The sequence below is a fragment of the Trematomus bernacchii genome, unplaced genomic scaffold, assembly GCF_902827165.1.
Source record: "Trematomus bernacchii unplaced genomic scaffold, fTreBer1.1, whole genome shotgun sequence".
NCBI classification, from domain to species: Eukaryota; Metazoa; Chordata; class Actinopteri; order Perciformes; family Nototheniidae; genus Trematomus; species Trematomus bernacchii.
Genome location: NW_022987689.1, coordinates 2,838,577 through 2,861,207, shown reverse-complemented (window position 1 = coordinate 2,861,207; position 22,631 = coordinate 2,838,577). Strand labels below are relative to the sequence as shown.

At 41.6% G+C, this 22,631-nt stretch overlaps 1 protein-coding gene across 1 annotated transcript in view; it reads left to right on the top strand.

Annotated features, from left to right (window-relative positions):
* LOC117488733 (tensin-3-like) overlaps positions 1 to 20,805 on the top strand; it is a 32,977-nt gene extending 12,172 nt beyond the window's left edge. The window contains 23 exon segments of the mRNA XM_034137793.1: positions 1,208 to 1,320; positions 1,803 to 1,863; positions 2,039 to 2,114; positions 2,211 to 2,340; positions 2,593 to 2,658; positions 3,325 to 3,426; positions 7,851 to 9,056; positions 11,929 to 11,951; positions 11,953 to 12,087; positions 12,191 to 12,320; positions 12,460 to 12,540; positions 13,969 to 14,104; positions 14,565 to 15,127; positions 15,234 to 15,320; positions 15,422 to 15,519; positions 15,521 to 15,554; positions 17,121 to 17,216; positions 17,712 to 17,789; positions 18,211 to 18,288; positions 18,510 to 18,678; positions 18,762 to 18,830; positions 18,997 to 19,026; positions 19,146 to 20,805. Of these exon segments, the coding sequence (XP_033993684.1) occupies positions 1,208 to 1,320; positions 1,803 to 1,863; positions 2,039 to 2,114; positions 2,211 to 2,340; positions 2,593 to 2,658; positions 3,325 to 3,426; positions 7,851 to 9,056; positions 11,929 to 11,951; positions 11,953 to 12,087; positions 12,191 to 12,320; positions 12,460 to 12,540; positions 13,969 to 14,104; positions 14,565 to 15,127; positions 15,234 to 15,320; positions 15,422 to 15,519; positions 15,521 to 15,554; positions 17,121 to 17,216; positions 17,712 to 17,789; positions 18,211 to 18,288; positions 18,510 to 18,678; positions 18,762 to 18,830; positions 18,997 to 19,026; positions 19,146 to 19,290 (3,706 nt within the window). The 3' untranslated portion in view covers positions 19,291 to 20,805.
* The last annotated feature ends 1,826 nt before the right edge of the window (positions 20,806 to 22,631 follow it).

Below are 22,631 nucleotides of genomic sequence, written 5' to 3'. Positions count from 1 at the left end.
GCTGCGGTGTGAACAGGAAAAAACTGTGCTTTTCAAGCTCCAGCTCCGAACCGGCCCTGGAACCGCGTTGGTGTGAAAGGGGTAACAGTGATAACTCTTATGTAGAACTGGTTTCTCAATTATTTTTAGTTCCAGTCCTTCGAAACTGTCTCGTCCCCAAGTTTAAGTGAGGTTCAGCAATAACAACATGGACAGATGAGACCAATTAGAATGTCTGGCTAGCCTTCTAACTGTCTTACACCAGTGCTGATTTTTTTGCTTTGTTTCCTCAAATGTTAAATGGTGTTTTAAAGGAACTGTTGGGATATACTGTATCAATGATCAATTTCTTGCCGAGAGCTAGATGAGACGATCGATACCCTTCTGATGTTACATATAAAGCTACAGCCAGCAGCCGATTAGCTTAGTTTAGCATAAGGATTTTGGGGGAAATACTAACTGCTAGAATATTAAGATTCTGCCTAGCTTTGTATTCAACATGAACAGTATTGATCTTCTCATCTAATTTTAAAGCAAATAAGAGTACTTTTGAAAATGTTGAACTATTGTTAAGTCTGAGGAAAACAACCCCAATGATATGATAGTCACATTACATCACATGTCAGATATCTAACGCTTTTATCCAAAGCGTCGTACATACACTTTAATCAGTAGACATGCCATCAGAAACAACTTGGGGTTAGATATCTTCCCCAAGGCCACTGACATCAAACCACTGACACTCTGATTAGATCATTACATGTATCCCCTGAGTCATAATCTCCAGTTCATGCTTGGAGATAACCTTTTTTGATAAATTGTGACACACAAATTACAAGCTTGTCTCTGAAAATGTGGACATTTGCCAGTCAGGGATGGTCTTACGAAAATACATAATTAATTTGCATATTGGAAAATACAGTATCCAGTGTTAGTGGAGATTGACCCATACTATGGATTAAAAGCCTGTATATCTTGGCCCTGTGTTTCAGTAGTTAGGAGCATTCCTGTTGCTTTGTAGTATCATTTTAACAGGAGCAGCTGTCTAAAACATCAGCCTCAGTTAAGTCTAAATGCAGTCTAATATTTGCACTGTTTTGGTCAGCAGATGTGTTTAAAAAAAAAAAGGGGACTTCTTGACACATTTTGGACTCTTGAATGTTGACCATAGGAATACTGACAATCGTCCTGCACAATATTAACATCCACCTTTCTGCGTCCATGTCAGGTATGTTTGGATCCTCAACAGTCTTCTAAGTGGATCCATTAAGATCAATGCCTCACCCTTGTTCCTGCACTGCGTCATTCTTCACGGGATCCCAAACTTCGACGCCACTGGAGGTTAGACTCATCTTGTTTACCACTACACACAGCTGCTACTCCAAATGAAAATACAGCCGCTGCCACCATGACGGCATAAAAGAACCCAGACACAACCACATCAGAGCCGGAGCAGTAAACAAGATGGAGAATTATCTGTACTTTATAGTTTTTTCCAACACACATGCATGCTCAGACAGATAAAGGCACTTACATAAACAAGACAGGAGAGAACAACGTGTTTATGGGTTCCCAGTAAACTCATGGGAATTCACATCCATGTTTGCATGCAAATTGCTATTTTCACTATTTTCACTGAAACAACAGAGGTGTTCGTCACATCATGGACATTAAATCCCTTTCTCACAACAACAGCTTATCACATCCTGTGGGCAAAACAACATGAGAAGGCACTCTTGATTATCTTACCTATCAGAGTTCTTAAGAGTATCAGTGCACTTATCTTTTATGTTTTTATTTAATGTATATATTTTTCTCTACAGTTTGTCGTCCCTACATCAAGGTTTACCAGGGAATGCAAGCAGTGTATTCATCTGGAATCTAGTAAGTGGCTTACACAGTGGTACAGTAACTTGACAATCGGAAAACATCTAACCAATGTTCTGTTTTATTTACTTTAATGCAGATTATATTCAGAGTCACTGCTTTCTGTAAATATGAGTGATTGCTTCCACACTCTGGCTAACTTTGACTCACTTCTCTGTTGTTTTTCGTTCAGTCACATTGGTCCGGGCCACAGAGACCGTGTATGCATCACCCTGGAGCCTGCCCAGCTTCTAAAAGGAGACATTATGGTACGAATAAAAACCAAAAACAACATGCCTTCTCAGAGTTTCCAACATCAGTTTTAGATTTTTAGTAATCCCAATATTTTGTGTTTTCTTTTGCAGATTAAATGCTATCACAAGAGTGCCGTCACCTCAGAACGTGAAGTTATTTTCCGGATGCAGTTCCACACGGGAGCAGTGCAGGGCTACAACCTGATGTTTGAAAAGGAGGACATGGAGACTGCCAACAAAGGTAGACTTAAGAAAAAATACCCTGAGAGCAGGTCTCAACGTGCTGCCGCAGGTTTACGGGGACTTCTCTGCTCCACGCACCACCTGAAGGGCTCAGTCTGGGTTTCATTTAGACCTCGTGCTTTGAGACCAATAATCTTGTTTTCCAAAACATGTTACGTGTACTGAGAGCATCATACTTGCAGACAACACCATTCATCCTTCCACTTCTGAAAAGCCCCACTAATGGCATTCCTGTGTGCTTGCATTCCAGATCCCAGATTTGCAGATTATGGTAAAGTGGAGCTGGTCTTCTCCGAGGGACCAGAGAAAATCCCAGGTAGATTCCTAACCCTTCAAGTTGTTTTTATTAAAAGCGGCTACAGGGAGGAAAAGCACACACAGAACTTTCCCTATTTCTCCCTTCATGTTATCCTGTGCTCTGTACCTCCCCCTCTGCCCCCTGGTGAGAAGGGATGTGGAATGCTGCAGAGGGGAAATGTAGTGTGAAGTGTGTGCTGACAGAGAGGTAAAAAAGCACAGCATGTGCTGCCCCAGAGCCCCACTGGAGTGGAACTATGGTGTGTGGGTCTGTGTATGGGCCCCCCCAAAATATGATGTGGATACGATTTCAATCTACAACATCAGGGGTGAAAGCAAAACCTTGAATGAAACGTGTTTGGAGCTGATTTGTTGTTATTAGCCGATTAATTTCTTATTTTAAAGGTTTACTTCTGAAGTTCGCTTTCTTGTCAAGAATTTCATAACAAGTTGATATCATTCCCACTGCTTAGCATAGAGACTGGAGAACAACCACCTCTAAAGCTCACTAATTTACAAAACATAATTGTTTCTGTAATCCTTACAAAAACAGAAATGTAAAAGTTTTATCACACGATTTCTTGACATCTCAATGTTTTACCTTGTTTCAGTGCTAAAGCAGGGGTGTCAAACTCAAGGCCCGGGGGCCAAACACTTTCAACACTAATGTTATTTTTGGGTCCAGGTGCCGACAGGTGGCAGAATGGGGCGGATGTTATTGTGGACTACAACACAGCAGATCCTCTAATCCGCTGGGACTCCTACCAGAACATCTGTGATGTTGAAGGTACAGTTATTACACCACATATGTCTCTACATGACTCACAATACTTTATAACAATGCCGAGGGCTGCCTAATGAATCAGACTCTACCTGAGGGAAAATACCATTTGCGTGTTTTATGAATGGAAGAATTATGCATAGAGCGTTATTTGGATGAATGAAGTTCCTTCCCTTTCTTTTTCTCGGTTACTTTTCTAGTATTTAATGTGTTCTCTATGTTACACAAACACAACAGAGTGTGACGGGTCCTGTGCTCCATGTTATTTAGGAGCTGCAGTGTGATTGAATTTACATGCACACTGTCACCACTAACCTTGTTTATGTTGCAAGCGTTGCTAACCAAAGTTATTACTCATGAGTGAGTCCTAAAACCTAGGCAGGCACTGTGGAAACTATTATTTTATGATGGCGAGGGAAGGGACGGAAAACTAAAAGTTACCTTTGTGTTGTTTCTGTGTGAAAGATAGGGAGGAGATGTGTTGTATTCAGGGAATGTTGGGTTCAGGGGAAGAGCAATTAGTTCTCAAGAGATTTCTTTTTTGTCGTAACATCAAATGAATAGGCAAGCTTTAACCATCCCACGCAAACACACACACAAATACACACTCTCACTAGCGACACACATAGACACACACACACAGAGCCACCCTGCCGGGGCGTCCCGTCCTAGCTGCGGTTGTTGCTCTCCACTCGACCACAGAATTCACAACAACCTCCCAGAATAGAGAGACGTGGTGGTAGCATTAAAATACAGATCCACCCTTTCCCAGTTTCATTGAGTGCTTTTATAAGCTCAGTTCGGCTTGATTTTAAATGAGCTTATTTTTTCATTTTCATTAAAAATACCCCAACAAGTCCATATATAATTTTACATGCAACTATGGGAATGCAATAAAAGAACCAAACACTCAAATTTAAGAAGTCATCAAAGCAAAGCAAAGAAATGAACAAAGGATTGTTTATTTTGTTTCTTTCCTTGAATCCAAAGCATTCATGTGGGATATTTACAGCCTTTATTTTCTCATGTAAACACGACATCTGAGACGGGAGACTGGGAGCTTTGTTGGAATTCTGCATCTACTTACCATGGCTCAGATTGACTATGAGAGGCTGTCACTCAGAGGTTGGTCAGGATGGAGGAAGTCTACAAAACGGTTGCCACTGTAGTGCTAAGGTCCTGAAAAGAAAACCTAATCTGCTTTAATGGCTTTTTGTCAAACACCGGTGTGTGTGCTTTTCCCCACATGTGAATGAATAGCAAAGTAATAGTGCATTTGAAAAGATAGGTTGTTTTTCTAGGTTTGAGGTAAAAGTAGGCGGTTGTCTTTGTGTAGCTTGGATTACAGCAGCTGACTGGAGAAATTAGCATTTGATAGTGAATACTTAAATGAAAAGAGTGTGCTGAATAGTAATTGGTCATGCACATTTTTCTTTCTGCTTACATGTAGCAGTATATAGCCATGCAAATAGTTTGTGTTTGTCATAGTTTGTGACAATGGAGGCGATTTTAATTTGAAAAAACTGCATACTTCTGGCAAAATGCTCCTAATAATTTCTATAGGGACTATTTATAGTCTATATCAAAGTAAACAGGAGAGTTATTAGGGCAAGATTTGTAGAATATCATCCAATAATACATTTGGCAATAATTGATTAGAGAGATAATGAACATACTTGCAATAGAAGTTGTATCTCTTTTGTCACATTACTGTATGCCTGCATAAAGGCCTATATCTTTTAAACACTTGCAGCTGCAGGCAAACATTGTTAACAAAAACGACTGGACGTAAATTGTCAATGCAATAAACTTTACCTAGAAACTGACAGTAACCTATAATATAAACAACTTGTTACATTTTAAACCGCGAAAAGATAAACCAACAAAGTCTTTAGGGTAACTGAGACACTGTTCCTGTTAATAATTGTTCATGTTGGATATTTTGTAATGTATTGTTCATTGTTCATTCACCTTCATGGTATTGAAGTAGAGGCAGAATATTCAGCGATGGTTATCTCAGAGGTGTCTGCATGACAAGGTACCACTATTTTTACTCATAGTGGAGTTTTCCCTCCAAAAGCTTTCTGTTTGTACAGAATGTCCTGCACAAATTGTTCAAAGGATTTTGAGAAATATATTTCCCAGAGGGCTGTCCTCTACACATCGGAGGCACAGGCAGAATCTTGGGCGGAAGAAAACGGGGATGATCATGATTATGCTTTCGACTCAGGGTTTTGGCATTCAGGAGGTGCGGGATGGTAGTAACTGAGAAGGAATGGGAAGGGTTGGGTAATTGCATATCCATACACAAGCAGACCTCCTCCCGCTATACGAGGAAAGGTTCTGGTTTCGCCGCTCACTGCACTGTAATTGGTGGATTATTCAAAGACTGACCTCACCACAACAGCCAGCCTGATGAATGCTACATCTAAATGGTTTGACTGATTTCTTAAACTAAACGCATACTTGGTTAACCATGCATTGGTTTGTTAATGGCAGTGTAAGGTAGTGGTAGTGGTAGGTAAAACAGTTTTTAAAACAATTGTCCAACCCCATAATTGAGTTGAGGGAACATCTGTTTCTTGCTCTTATTGTTCACCAGGACGTCAGGCATGCAATTTCATGACACACAATAGTGAGGAAAAAACAACTTGGCTTCTGCTTTTCAGAGCTCCAAGTACAAGGCAAGGATTGCTTTAATTAAAAAGTGTCTTTTTACAGAGTGAAAAAGTCTGGAGCTGCAGGAATGTTGTTTTTTCTCTCTGATCCTTTCTGGGCCGCCTTCTCTCATTCTTTCCTTCTTTCCTTTCTTCCCTTTTTCCCCCTCTTTCCCCAGTGGGGTAGTCCCCTTATGCAGGGCAAGAGGTTGGGTTACTGCTTCCCGCGAGCCCGCCTCCACCACTAAACCCCGCCTCACTTGTTTACATTCCTCTGCCCTTATTTGGAGATCTCAAGGTCCCCCCTTGTGTGGAGTGCAAACACTCTCACCTTCTCAGCAGAGAAAGCAGGGGCCAACTTATTCGCATCTCTTCATTTGACCCTGACCATTATCTGCTGGTTAGAAGCCATGTCCGCTCTCGTGTGTCTGCGCCGCCTCTTCTCCTCTGCAAGTTGCGTTTCACCAGAGTCTGGAATAATTTTGTGTGCTTACCTGGTGGTTGTGGCAAAGGTAAGAGATTTCTCTTCTTGAGACAGATGGCTGGTCATGAGGGGGAGGGAAAAGAAGAGGGAGGCAGGACGATGACAGGGGTGACAGAGGGAGAGAGAGATGGCCAGCATTGAGGGAGAAGGAAAACATCTGTCTGTCTTGCACCTTGCCAAAAGGAATGTTACGAGAGGGATTTGTTGGAAATCTCCCGGCAGAACTGACCTGCATGGAGGCCTGAGCAGTGGTTTGCTAAAGGCCGGATGCAGGTTCAACTAGTGTGTTTGTGTGAGCAGGGGGGGGGGGCAAGCCATACATACATACATACAGGAGCTTTTGGAGAGGAGGAGGAAGGGGAGCTTTTATCATGCGTGTCTGGTATTCAGATCCTCGAGTCATGCTTTGACTGAAAGGCAAGTACTTAAGGCGGCAGATTGAGGGAGACGCATCGGAGTCATGTTCCTGCTCTCTTTTGTTGAGGAGAGAGTGACAGTGAAACACAAGGTTTTTTTCTTACTTGGCAACGCTACTCACACACAGTTCTACTCAAGCCCTCATTTTGCGTAAGTCAGGGCTTAACTTGATTTTTTGTTGTTTTCTTTTGTGATGGATTTCACTCACCCTTTGCAAAATGACTGACTTTTGTTATTTTTGTTTTCACTTCTGAGGATTAAGGAGGTTGTTTGGACATATGCTGGGGGTCAAGGGGCAGGCTAGAGGGAGTAGAGTGGCTTAATCACAGCAGGGTGAGGAATGCAGGGGTCAGACTCTGAAGATCCACCGCCGCCGGACTCTTGTAGCGGCATATAGAGGATTTAACATCCATTGTATTACCTGAACATGAGGAACACCTATGTCTACTCCGCCTGCTGCATTCACTAGCAGCTTGGCAGTTCACATTGTGGCCTGGTGGGAGGTATTATGGCATGATGGTAGGTTTATCTTTGCTTGAAATAACCACAGATTATTATTAAGGTCTGTTTAACACATGGAGTCACATATTTCACTGTCAATGTAATAATGTTCTTGGTATTTGTAGTTTGATTATTGCTCTGTTTATAATGTTGTCTTTGTCAGGTGAGGTGTGATTGTAAGTGTTGAGCTTTGTGAGTAACAGATTCTGAATGATGGAGGTTATGGGATGACATGACTGTGCATGTTAGTCTTGTTTGGTTTGTGGTTTTGTGCTGTGTGAGTTTGTCTGTGTGAGTCTGCTGTCTGTGTGTCTCTGTGTGCTGACATACCAGCTGACCGTATGAAGCGCTGCATCTCTTCTATCTTGCAGCACCACGATCTCAAGGCCTAACCCAGGACAAGGCGGCTAACAAGAGAAGCCCCATCGGAGGAGAGGCGACACTGGGCAGAGGGGCCCGTACGACCTCCGCCACCTCCAGCCCCGACCACAGCGACCACGCCCTCTCCGTCAGCAGTGACTCGGGCCTGTCTAGCACTTCCCTGTGGGCGGACAGACCCACACCTGTACCTGCCACCAACACCAACACCAACACCAACACCATCAGGCCTAACCAGGGCCCCAGCCAGCAGGAAAAGGTCCAGCTGAAGCGCCTTTTGAGCGGCTTTGGTCTTGAGGACACCTCACTGGAGGAGATGGGGGATCAAGGCCCCAGAGTGGGCGTCCAGCAGATAGTCCCGGCGCAGGTGCACATAAACGGAGTCACCAGACCCCGAGAGAGGGAAACGGACATCCTGGATGATGAGGTCATTACAGGTCACGATCTGCACAGTGTGGACAGTTTAGGGACCTTGTCGTCCTCCTGCCACAAGAGCAGCCAGAACTCCCTCCTGTCAGATGGTTTCGGGAGTCCCGGAGGAGAGGAGCAGCAAAACCAAATCCAGCATCATCTCCACCACCACCCTGCACCCCCCCACATGGAGGAGTATGAGAGAGCCTATGCTGAGACTAAACGGGGATGTTTGAACACCAGGAGCAACTCTGTGGCCTCCGCAAATCCCAGCGGGGCTCCAATGCCCAAGCAACACGTCTACAGACAGGGAAGTTATTCCACTCAGTCCTGGGTTCGCCAGCAGCAGATGGTCGCTGCACAACAGTTTATCTACATGCCCGAGGATGGAAACGAAACGGAAAGATACCAAGGGAACAAGCAAGAGAGCAGTTCACCCAAAGCAGGCCTGCCAACTGAAAAACAGGGCCCTACTAGGGACATGGCGACGGATGCTCTGAGAAACACTGAGCCACACAAGGAGCAAGCTACGATGAACAATAACAACAACAACAAACGCGATGAGGAGTTCAAATCTCTAACGATAGACATTGACAACTCCATCGACCAGCTCAACCAGCTGATCATGGACCTGGATCCCACATTTATGGCAAAATCGAACAATGCAGGCTCCATAAAGAGGAACGGTGGGACGCCAACAGACGGCTCCGTGTCCAAATGCATGAATGGCATCAATCTCAGGTTCAACGATAATACCACAGCAACCGTGAAAAACACACAGCAGACAGGTAAGACAGTCAGACAGTCTGGGTGTGGTGGTGGTGGTGATGATGATGTGGTGTAAGTGTGGTCATGAAAAGAAATGTGTGAAATCAGAGAAGTTGTTTTGCTAGAAATGTCTAATAAACATGGCGAAAGTGTACGTTATAAATCATTTAGATAACAATCTAGAAATGTTCCAAAACAGAGTAGATCCACTCCAACAGTATCAGCTTTTCTTCTCCGTTCAGTACAGAGTTAACTTAACAAAGCACTCCTCCTCTCCCTCTCCCACCTGGCGTGGTTTAGTGGCAGAAATAGCAGGGTTGTTGCCAGGCTTTCAGATGTTTTCAGTATGAATCTGAAGATGGAGCGCCCGTTCAGACTTGTCTGTTTAGCTATCTGACTGGAGGATCAGTAAGGTACACGAAAAGAAGGAGAGCAGCTGTCATCGGCACCTCTGAACACTGCCGTATCGCAATGTTTGATTATAGAGATCGCATAGGGAAGAATACACATAAATCAAATTCCTTAACATTGTGTTTCACTCAGACCTTAACACTGCTTTTTGTTGTGAGCAACATAGGTATTATGTGAAACAAACACAAATACAGACAGCATTCATTTCATTTGAAGTTGCTTGACGTCACTTCTATTATATGCTTTCTGAATTTGAGTACAATGTTCATCACACTTCCATCTAATCAGATTCTTTTTTCAATGATATGTCACTTTAAGTCCTAAATGTAGACTCTAATTGTAAGGTTTGTTGTGCAAGCAGAGGTTATGCAACGTAGTGACTTTTGTATCTACAGAAGGTATCCACAAGATAAATGAATTTCTTTTGAAGAAGCAGTGAATAAGCATTGATCTTAAAACACTACAAAATAATTCACAGCATAGGTTTCTGTACATGTTTGTCTGCTTCTACCAACAAGCAAAAACATTTCATAGAATTACCAAATGCTTCTCTCTCCAGTGATACAAAGATAAGACCATTTTTGCTATCAGATGTGGCTCCCACTTAAAGGTTATCAAGTTTGCTATTACTTTTTTGGTTTCAAAAACAGTGAGGCAGAGAAAGAGCTGTCTAGATTAGCAGAGCATGAATCACACTCCGGCATGTACATGTGGTTTGCAGGGGGGCACAAGATGGGGAGGCCTGAGGAATTTCCAAGGGTGGAACAAGTGAGGCCGGAGGCAATGTTGTTCCATTCGAATCCAAAAACATACCTGTCTGTGCATATCTACACGGTGTCATTCCAAGTAATAAATGCCAAAGGCAATAACTTTAGCTTATTTGCAAATAATCTGTAGGAAGATTGTTTTTGATGTTGGCTTCTATCTGTTGCACTGGTGCCAGGATTCATGGCAACTCATTCTTCCGAGCTTTGTTGGAGCAAATCATCGGCATTTATCATAAATTATATTGATTTAATGTTTGACTGTTGAAAGGAAATCTAGCTCTAATGTACTTTTTGGCTTAAATCAGGATCTAGTATAAATGTTACTAGACCAGTCATGCTTTTCCTGCTTTCCAAATTATTTGTATTCTTAAACCTCCAGGAACTTCATTGCTAACAGTATGGCAGTAATATTTAATTACTGTATTTTTATATAACTTGACAGTCAGTATGCATGTAATCAACATACATTTAAGAAGATATTTATCACATAATTTAAAGCAACAAAAAAAACTTTAACAGGAAGGTTTTGGGTCGACTTCAATGAATAACATTCAAACACATTGAGGAGTTATTCACATTAATGCAAAAGTCCTGTTAAGACAAAATTGCATTTCAGACTTCCTGGCTGCTTATTGCTTTGCAATCCTCAGTGGAAATAGCCACATCTCTGTTGGCAATTTATCCTCATAATGCCCAACCCAACCCAACTCTTGAGGGTGTATTAGGTTACAGAAATGATGGCAATGAAAGTGAGTCATGTGAGAGAAAGAGCGTTTTGCTCCGTCATTCAGATCCATGTTTGCCTGCCTCTTTACTTATAAATAATGTGTTGGTCCTGGATGTTTATAATTAAAGAGAGAAATATTGTTTCACTTTGATGCCTGCTTTGAGAAACACTGCCCAGCATGCACACCACTCTCTGTGACATCCATACTCCACCCAGACAAAGTGATTAATGATCCCGGCATTAACACTTCTGCATCATTAGCATTCTTCAGGGCTGAGAGGTCGGAGCTCCCTGGGAGGGCTCATTTAACACCCGGGTGCTGAGTGGCGGTACTCACAACATTGACCCCCGACACACACACACACACACACACACACACACACACACACACACACACACACACACACACACACACACACACACACACACACACACACACACACACACACACACACACACACACACACACACACACACACACACACACACACACACACACACACACACACACACACACACACACACACACACACACACACACCAGCCAGACCCTTGGCATTCCTCAGCTGTCCTCTAAAAACATGACTGAGGACAGGATGCTGGGGTTAGCAGTGTGCTGCTGTCACTTTACGTACTAAATTCAAATGTCATTAATCCCAAATGTATTTACAACACAGTTCTCACATGTCACTTTGGATACATTTCACAGTGTAACATCTCTGAACATAGCACACTGTTCTCATTGAGTAAATATTTGGGCACGCACCAATGATCAACCCTACAATATCATCTCAATCTTTTTTATTGAGGTATTTGGTCATAAATAATTGCGATATAATATGATTTCCTTCATATTGCCAAGGCCTAATTTTAAAGTAGATTTTTCTGAAGGTTACCAAATGTTAAAGTATATATTTCTTCAGTGATGACTGTAAGTCTGTTAAAATGTATTGACCTGCTTGTGGATGTCTACCTGTGTGTATCCAGCTGTCCAGTCCAGTGAGGTGCGGGGGGGGCGTCACGCGGAGTCTGAGTCGCCAAGGAAGTGATGTCACGGATCACCCAGTGTTCTGTAACTCGGGGTGGGGCGTGACAGAGGAGTACCGGGGCCAGCGGACGTACTCCCCCTGTGTGCCACAGTCCCAGGTAAATACAGCATGTGGGCACAGCGTATGATGCCTCTTTATGAATGATTTTAGTTTATATGTTTGGTTTAATGTATGTGTTTGTTATTTGTTGTTTGTTACAGCACCCACTGTTGTACAGGAATGACAGTACTGACAGGGGCCAGGGCCCAGACATGGACAGCGGGGTAGAGGCAGGAAGTGACATGACTCCACCCACTCCTGCATTCCCTATCTCTCCGCCAACACCTTATGGTAACTGCAGTATGTTTCCTTTGTCATTGTAAATATATTTATTTTATCTGAGCATCACATTTGTGCATGTACTTGTGCCTTGTGTTTGTTTCATAAGTCTAATTAAATATCTCTGTCTTTGTTTTCTTTGTGTTTTCAGTGAAAAGTATGTCGGAATTGAATCATCTCAGGCAAACACCATCTCCCATGCAGTCTTATGGAGTCTACAGAACAGAAAACGGTAGGTTAACATTCCTTTTAGATTACAAACTGAATGCATTACAGGAATCAGTTTTAAGATTTGTTCAATCTGAGGAAGAACAATTTGTCTTTCTCTGTGAAATTGAAAGCAGCAATTAAGAATGTAAAATAGCAGAGCTGGGATATAGAAAACTGTTCCCCATATAATTTGAAGGTATATATTTAAATTGCAGAAATATCATTCCATTGTGAACTAAAAATATGAATGATTGACCTTTGTCTAAGCCTATGGGTTTGAGAAACCTTTTCAAAGAGAGTTAAAAAACTGACCAAGTTGGTGTGAAAAACAGAAGAAGTATTAGCTTACTTATAATAGAATGGTGTTTTTCCGTTCAACTAATTACAGATAGTGAATGACAACAAGACACCCAGGTAGTGGAAGGTTATTGTAGTCTTTCTCATGTCTGCCCTCTGAAGTTTGGATACACTATCTCTTAAGATCAAAGCTATTACAGGTCCCTCTTGCTTTACCTAATAATGGTGACATTGTTGTACGTGGAATTTGAGCGGTTTTAAAAACAGAGGCCGAAAACAAAGACGTCTCATGAATGCGAGAGCAGGGAGATTCCTAACCACTCTCTGCCCTTCATGTTTGGTTTCTGGAGAATGTCGGCGTGGTCACGGCTCGAAGGGAACACTTTTTTTTAGACATAACGTTGTTGTTCTTTAAAATGAAAAGGACCCTTTTGTGTGGTGTTTATCTAAGATGAAACACGCCCTGGCTATAAGATTGCCCGAGATGGGAAGAGTTGTGCATTCATAGCATTTTGTAGCATCAGCATTTGTGGTCTCGGATGTACATTAAAAAAAAAAAATTCATTTGGGGAAAAAATATATATATATATTTAAAACATACACAAAATCAGATTCTTGTAAAAATTTGAGGCCAGGCGACGCCACTGGTGGAGCCTACACCGGAACTGCCCTCTCGCAGATCTGGAGGAGGGACAGGGCTTTTAAATTCAGGGCTGTCAGTGGCTCCAGGCTATGACTGATTGAAATGAAAGCTTTTAGATAATTATGTCAGAGGCCTTTTAATTTCTAGCTGCAATAGAGATTTGTTTGCTCTATGGGTTGTGGCAACCGTAGCTGGTGATTGGTTTTATGTAGATTGATGGCCATGTTCAAGGCCATGAGGAGAGTCTCATTTCATTTCAGCTCCATTATTGATTGTTGGTTACTGGAAAGAATCCAGTGCTCTTTCTAAAGGGCTTTTTTTGCTGTATCATACAGTCCTGTTTTTTTTTGTGCATATTTGAACTTTTTATGTTTGTTTCTGCTGGGTTTTCTCTGAGTTATTTTTATATAGCTGGGTTTTAGATTCTATGTATTTGTATTTACTCTCATTATATTCAAAATGTAATCAAAAGCAGTGCCTGATTTGATTTGTTTTCCTTCTCTCACACAGAACCCCGGGGATACCCAGAGAGTATCAGTCACGTTGGAGTCGACAGTTTAACAGACCCCTCCATCAACTGCCACCGGACGCTAAGTGCCACACACTCTGCCTCTATTGTTGGGACCAGCCTTCAGTGGACAGACAGGTACAGATCTGTCCTATCCCGGACCTCAAAGTTTCGTTTATAACTAGAGCGCAGGATTCCCAAAACAAGCTTCAGACTGGTGTTGACTTGCAGTCAGCTCAAGATTATATGAAACACTTTTATATGAATTACAGTATTAAATAACCCCAGTAAAACAAACAACAAGTCTGTTACATCTTCCCTTTGTATTCAACATTTTCAATTTGTGCACAAATAACACAATTGTAAATTTAAAAAGTGAGTGGCCGGTAAACATATTCAACAACCTGCCATAGGGCCAGGTGTGGAAAAACAGACCCTGGTTTTATGTGATCCTTTAAAAGTCTTCCTTTATGCTGCAGTAGACAGAAACATGCATTATCTTTGGCAAATATTCTTGAAATTTGGCTGAAAATCTACATTTGAATGGTTATTTGACTGTGAGTTTACCGTTATTTATTTCCTTTTTTTCTCTGTTAAGTTCATCCACGATCCAGTCCTGGCCAGAGCATCCCGTCCTGAGCCGCCACTCGTCTCTGAGCAGCAGCTACCCCGCCAACAGACAACCACCGCTGCACGCCATGTCGGTGGACTATGGTCACCACTCTCCCCCCCTGCACCACCCCCACATCCACCCTGCCCCCAACGCCCACAGCTCCCCCCGAAGCATCCAGCGAAGCCGCATGGCTCGCTACGCTCACGGCCGCAGTCCAGCTCAGAGCTTTGACGAGCACGATGATTTGGCTCTCGGCTATGTCGCGAACTGTCCAAACACCACCTCTAATCTGCTAGGAAACGGAGGCATGGACTTGGAACTTTTGACCTCCATGGATGGGCAAAATCAGTTACAGCTGCCCCAGATGCAGCCTCCACTTCTGCCTGAGAAGAAGAGGGCGTCAGATGGGGACCATTCACTGGGAACAGCTTCTCCAGCCCTCAGTGGGTTCTCCAGTCCCCACAGTGGGAGCTCCCTGAGTATTCCCTTCCCAAATGTTTTGCCTGACCTCTCTGCTCAGACGCTGGGCACAGCCTCACCTCTGCCAGGTAAACTACAATCCCTGTATGAAGCTAATGTCCTTATGGGTGCCACATGGCCTGCTAACACCGCATACTACTGTACTGATCACAGGCGTATAATTGTGTTTTCCAGATCTACTGGCCAGCAAGCAGGTTACTGTAAAATTTGTGCAGGACACATCCAAATTCTGGTACAAGCCAGATATCTCAAGGGATCAAGGTAGGTTTCCAGAGTCCACTTTTGTGCCATAGTAATAAAAGAAGGTCAACTTTTCCTCAGATCTAAAGGACTGCCTCTCAATTATGTTTCTTTTCTCTCAGCCATTTCAGTGTTGAAGGACAAGGAGCCTGGTTGCTTCATTGTTCGAGACAGCCATTCCTTCAGAGGGGCTTATGGACTGGCCATGAAGGTCGCTACCCCCCCCACCCTCGGTTATCCAACAGACCAAGAAAGGTATGGTAGATTTGAACATCAGACTTTTAGATTTAGATTCTTCGTTTTTACTAGATTGGGTTCAAAATAAGATAAATTATTCAAACAATATTATAGACACATTATTTTACATGTATGAATATCTTATAAAATATTTTCTAAACGCTTTAAATTTGATTGTATATGACCTTTAGTATAAGTTAAACCTTTTAGGAAATACAGTTATTTGCTTGATTACAATGTGAAGATTAACACCATTTTCATGACTGGCCAATAAATATAGAGCTTAAGTCAAGTTGGGGTTAACCTAGCTTGGCATTAAGCATGGAAGCTGCGGTGAACGTTTACATTTTGCCTCTTCAAAAGTGAAAACATATGCCCAGTAAGTCTGTAGAAAGAAAAAAACTGTTTTTCTCAAAAGAAAGATTGGCCCAGTCATACAGATTTCCTGAGAATCATCCGTAGCATAATCTGAAACAAAGCCATCTACAGTTACAGCCCACTGTACCTGCCCTCGCGCTGGAATATGAGAGTCCCTCCCTCTGTTTGTGTGTGAGAGCTCTTCACTGTGTTTCTCTCCTGGGCATCATCAGGGTGAAGCCAAACAGACCCCTTTTGCCTGATAGTCTTAGATGTTCAGCTAATGTTTCACATCCTTAACAAAGGATGAGCTGGGTCTTAAACCAGCTCTAATCCCAGGGCCATCTCAGGGGAAGCTGTCTGCCCCACATTACTCTGTCTGATATGGATGTAATATCCAGGGACAGGGGTCAAAAAAGGCTGCTTGGTTATTTACTTCCTAGTGTTTGTAAAGGATATTCAAGAAATACAGGGAGGGATGTTGGAATGAAAACAAAGTCTCAAGAGGAATCTGGCCAAATATTCTCTGGCCATGTTTCAACACGCAAAGGCTGATTGAGTGATGATAGAGATTCACATATCACTTTTTTTTATTCAGAAAAGGCCCAGAGGACATTACGTCTCACGCGGTGTGTATCATAACCATTTTGGACTATTAATCTATCATTATCCACACACATGACACAAAGGATGCCCTTATGCCCCTTCCTGCACAAGCCCACCCCAGCGTACAATCTTTTCATTTTATCTCCCATTCACACCTGTCCTTTTGTTTGCTTTACTCCTACGCAGTCCAACGACACCTGTAGGGACATCACGACACAGTCCTTATCCCAACGTTCAGCTCAGGGCATTGTGGCTCCTTATAAGTGTGAAACCCTACCCACCTTAAGGAGCTGTGCTTTCTCCAAGCCTTTGTGTCCAGACATTCCTCACATAGACTCCTCCTGCCCCCTTAGAGGCGCTTCTGTTAAATCATAATCCCATTAATCTCTGGAGAGATTGAATGTAGTGATTTAATATGTTTCAAGTAACTTTGAGGGTGGGAAAATACATGTACTAAGACAAGTGCTTGGAGCTATTATTCAGGCCTGAGTAAATAGGATGTCAGAAAGAGGAGTGTTTTGCTGAAACATAACAGACCATAGATTATTCTGAGTTATTTATCTTTCCTGTATCTGTATGTTATATCTGTTTATCTGACCTTCTATCTCACTTTTATTACAGGAGGCGATCTATCCGATGAATTAGTACGCCACTTCCTGATTGAGTGTACACAGAAAGGTGTGCGGCTGAAGGGCTGCCCCAATGAGCCTTATTTTGGTGAGTAACTATACTGTTAAATCCTCTCCTTTCACAGCTGGTAAACAGCCTCCTGACTGTTTGGCTGAACTGCACAAAGTGAAAGACTTCTCACACCATACTGCCCTCTATGGGTCATTGGTGCCTTGCACAACTGTCTGCTGATAATTAGCTTGAAGCATAAACATGAGTAATGCACCGTGAACTTCACCCACAGCCTGCTGACCAATGTTTTCATCTGTTCTCTTTAACCAGAATAATGGTACCTCCTGCTTTCCTGACTTCTAGTTCCACGTTTTTATGCTGTTATTGCATTATATTCGCATTATATGTTATGTTTTTGCTTATTTAGTAGATATACAGTTTTTATTAATGTATAGGACAGTTGCTGACTGCAATGAAGGCAATCAGAAATGTTGTGCACTTGCAGTATTCAAAACAGTATTAAAAGTAATTATTCAAGATAAGAAATACATGTGGCAATAAACTCTCAATACAACTATTTGTGTTTGACAGGAAGCTTAACAGCGCTAGTCTGCCAACATTCAATCACCCCCTTGGCCCTGCCCTGCAAACTTATCATTCCTGACAGAGGTAAACTACACACACAGTCACAGAGATGTTTGTATTGTCATAAATGAAAATAAACATTAATTTATAATTATTTGATGTTGTGAGGCATCCGGTACACTGAACAAAATGTAAAATTGACTTAAATGTATTATGTCAACAGTTCCACATAATTGTATAAGGTCAGTTGAAAGCAATAGTATTAAGTTTAACCTATTCTTTTGTATTTAAACCTAATATTATTGCTTTCAACTAACCTAATACAGTTATGTGTCATTTGTTAAAATAATACATTTATTCAAGTCTACGTTTAAAAATAATTTCAGTGTATCTGCCAATCTCTCTGTTTAGATGTCCTGCCATCTGGTCATTTTATTTATTTGTGAAGCTGTTGTCGTGTTCACCAACAAATTTCACTGACATTTTTTGCTTTTCTTCTTATCAGATCCACTTGAAGATGTTGTGGAGACTAACTCACAATCTGTCACCAACTCTGCGGCTGAGCTGCTAAAACAGGGAGCAGGTAATGATGCGTCTAAGCTCATGCTATGAATAGACATAATGACGAAGCAATGATGGCACTCTACATTCACACCACAGACACAATCCCTGTGTGCAATTCTGGGACAAACATTTTTCCTCGTCCTGTTATTACTGACTGTGGAACACTACATTAGTCCACAGGTTCTTCTTTCATTTAGCAGCTGTGATCCAAGTGTAATTTGAATCTATGTGTTCCTGCAGCCTGTAATGTGTGGTACCTCGGCTCCGTGGAGATGGAGTCACTCACAGGCGTCCAGGCGGTGCAGAAAGCCACCAGTATGTCCCTGAGCGCCAACCCTCCACCAACCTCCACCGTTGTTCACTTCAAGGTGTCTTCCCAGGGAATCACCCTCACTGACAACCAGAGGAAGTGGGTAGCACACAGGAATATTCACACATAACACACCTGCAGAGGCCGTTTCTTACAATAACAACCCCCCTGTTTTCTTTTAGGCTGTTCTTCAGGAGGCATTACAATGTGAATACGGTCATATTTTGTGCATTGGACCCTCAAGATAGAAAGTGAGTATTTAAGTGTGAACACATGTAATTTAAGGGTTTCCAGAAAACTGATAATGTCTATTGTTAGGCAAGCGTGTTATTATCTAACCTGATTTAGTATGTCAACAAACTTACATTTCTACAAGTTCTACTAAGCCAATAACAATCCTCCTTTCTCTGCTCTCAGGTGGAAAAGAGATGGCTGCACTTCAGCAAAGTAAGTTAATGATTATCATTTTCACATTGCTACAACCAGAGCAGCATTGAAAAGGATTAAAGGAACATGTTCAGCTTGAGATTGGAAGACAGTTCTGATATTTGTATCCATCTCTGCAGGGTTTTTGGCTTTGTGGCGAGGAAATCTGGCACTTCCATGGACAATGTATGTCACCTGTTTGCAGAGAATGACCCCGAGCAGCCAGCAAGCGCCATCGTCAACTTTGTTTCCAAGGTGATGATTGCCTCGCAGAAGAGTAAGTAGGACTGCTTCGGACAGAGCTGATCACCTGAACAGACTTTTACTATGGGTGGAAACAAGAAAGACTGAATGGCTGAACATAGGGACAAATGTAAAGGACCGAGGAAGTTGACGTTAACTCTGGATTTTAACTGGATATTAGGTACATATTGGTCACCTTCAAGCACCAGGACATTCAATTACATACTTCAAATATAAATCCATTCTATGGTGTTATTTTATTTTCCTGTAAAATGAACTGTATATTAGAAAACAACTAAATCATAAGACATTTCTATCCATTATAACTGTCCGTGTGATACAGTTAGATTTATTTTCTCAACATATTTTAAGGACATAACAGTCACACATTCCACAAAGGCTGCCTCTGTTTTTTGTGCATCACCCTTTTTATGGACAGATCATGAAAACCGTACCTTGTTGCATGTCTTTTTTTTCTTCTTATATTTAACCAAAACAAACTTAATTTAAGCTAATAACATTATGTAAAGTTATAGCCAGTGTAGAAGCACCTCTTTGCCGCATCTGTCCAGCATGCAGTATTGTGTTGTGTAGAGTTCAAAATGTGGAAAAGCAGTGCAGCGAAAAATAATCATTTAGATTTGGGACAGGTTATGTTTCATACAGGATAACCCTTTTTTCTCTATGCAATTTACATTTTTATTTTTTTAACCACAGCCTTCTGTACATGCACCGCATGTATGTGTCATCTCTGAATCTGTAAAATAGCTGTCTTCATAGGATGTATGTGAATATGACCACTTTTAAAGCTGTCTGCTACATTTTGTATGTTTGTGTTGAAACGAGAGAAACCATAGAAAAATATTTTTAATGAATCCCTAATATATATTGATTTGACATAAGTTGGTTGAAAACACATCAGTACTCTGCATAGAAGATAGTACAAGTGGTATTCCACACAAAGCTGCCAATTTTTTTACTTTTTTGCCCTCTTATGTGGGGCTCATGGCCAGTAACAGCACTGGTGTGTTTCAGTATCCCAATTTTTGTACATTTAATTTTAACCTAAAAAAAAAGGCATAGGCTATATACGGTGCAAGCAAATGCTGCAGTTTTGCCAGGGTTTTACAAGTTCTTGAAAGAAAGGAAAGAGCTCACGAATCAATTTAGGATTTGAACAATGTCAGTGACATTATACAATATATTTGCTCTGGGACCAACAAGATGAAGCTTGGCTAAAGATTTATATTTTACTAGTTGAGAGCTTGTTGACATTGTGTTGAGAGGTGATGATGACCATAACACTTTATTCCTTTCAACTTTTTGTGTTGGGAAGCCATTTTATCAAGAGAGGGACCAACGGCCAAAATAAAGCTCTGTTGTTATTCCTTCATTGTTTATGTACACATTTGTAATCTTGTTATCTATTATCTGTACCTCATACTTATTTCATTTAATACTGTGCCTCTGTGTATAACATGCTACTTGTGAACGGTTTATTTGTATATTGAAAATGCATTGTTTTTTGTGTCCTGTAAATAAAGAAAATGAAACATGTGTATATAGTCTTTGTGATATGTTAACCATTGAAAGAGTGGAGACTGAAAGGAGTCAACCAAAAGAGATATTTTATTAGTGGACTTTGGGGGTTATTTTAGCCTGATTTTGTTACATTTGGACAAATCCAGGCTAGCTGTGTCTCAGTGTCCAGTCTTTGTGCTAAGCTAAGTTAGCTAGTTTTTGGCCGTAGTTTCATATTTAACAAACAGACGCACAAGTAGTGTTTTACAAGTCTTATTTAGCATTAGTTAGCTTACCAATACAGTGAATAGGCACATTTTCCAAGATCTAAAACTTTTCTGTCAACATAGAAGTCAATACTTCAAAAAAAATGCTGAGTGAAATATTCAAAACCATGTCTTGTAAAGTCACGACTGCATCTTCCTGTCTAAAAGAAATGTACTAATGTATTGTGCATTGCTTTGTAACGTGGCTTACATATAACTAAAACGAAAGGTTTTATGTTAGTGTGTATGTATATCAGTCCTTCGATTTTCTATGCAGTGGTTGATCCAATCAATGATCACACTAACAAGATGTATTGCAGAGGGCCCAAGTTGTGAAGTTGTTTGGATGAATGGCTCTCCTAAAAGTCCAAGCAAAGGGCCCGTTTCAAACTGGCACATTTTATTGCAGAAGGCACTATTTTATTTAAAATTCAGGATGTGGTTATACTTTTGGATTTCCTCCTACAAATGTTAACATTTTCTGTGGTTTTGGCTGCACACCATATGGCGGTAATGCCTAAACCCGCTGTTTGTTAAAGGGCCCACTGCTGAACCAAAGACACCATGCACAGGTCTTGCCTTTTCTCAAGTCTTAGCCACATGAGATGAAGTGTAAGCCACAGGCCGTTTTATAGCTTCATTTTTGCCTCAAAACAGAATGAAGATTTGAAAAGTAAACGGATCACAACACTACTGCCCAGAGGACAGTGATGTGGAAACTTTGATCAAAACATATTTGGTGTTAAAAGATAAATAACTTTAGTTCAATTTGCAGCCAGCAGAGGACACTAGCGACACAACACTTTCCAACCTGAACATGTGGAGTGGTTTTGTGCTTATTTCTTCAGTCGACTTTCTCAAAGATGAAACTGTAATAATGGTGAACCTATGCTTTAATTAAGGGCTGACACGACCACAACAACTATCTGTGTTTTTGTCTCTCAGTACTTATGCTGACACATGTCCACAGTCTCATTTAAGAAGTGCAGTTAAAGAGGATTTTACCTCCACACAAGCCTGAACTGGTTGCTCTAATGGAGCTGAGAGGAAATAGAATTGCATAGCCTGGCCAAAGAGGGAGGAAAGGTGTAATGGGGTGGACCCTCCCCCCCACACTACTGTCCCTCTGCAGGTGGTGAAAGTGAAGAATTCCCGGGAGGGCAGGAAGGAAGCAAAGGCCTAGGTGTAGCGACTGCAGAGAGCCCAGAGCCCAGTCTTCCTCTGTTATTTATTTAGTGCGGATCGGCCTCGAAATTAAAGAACCCGGGGAAAGTCCAGGAAAACCAAGTAACATTATTAGACTGCAGAGGAACCTCATCAGGAGATGATACGGGTAATAACAGTGTGTGAGCATGAGAAATGCATGCAGGACTAACTTGATTCTGCAGTTATTCTCCATCAAACCTGATTTATCAGTCTGAATTTGTATTACCAAGCCTATAAATGCAAAAGAAAAAATGTACTCAAAGGAAATGCATCGAAGAAATTGCCCTGAGGCAGAGTTGGGTGTATTTTATGGCCTTAACCTACAGATTAATGAGCCTCTGCAACATAATCACAGCTATTGTGTTGACATTCCTGACCTGTGCGAGGACC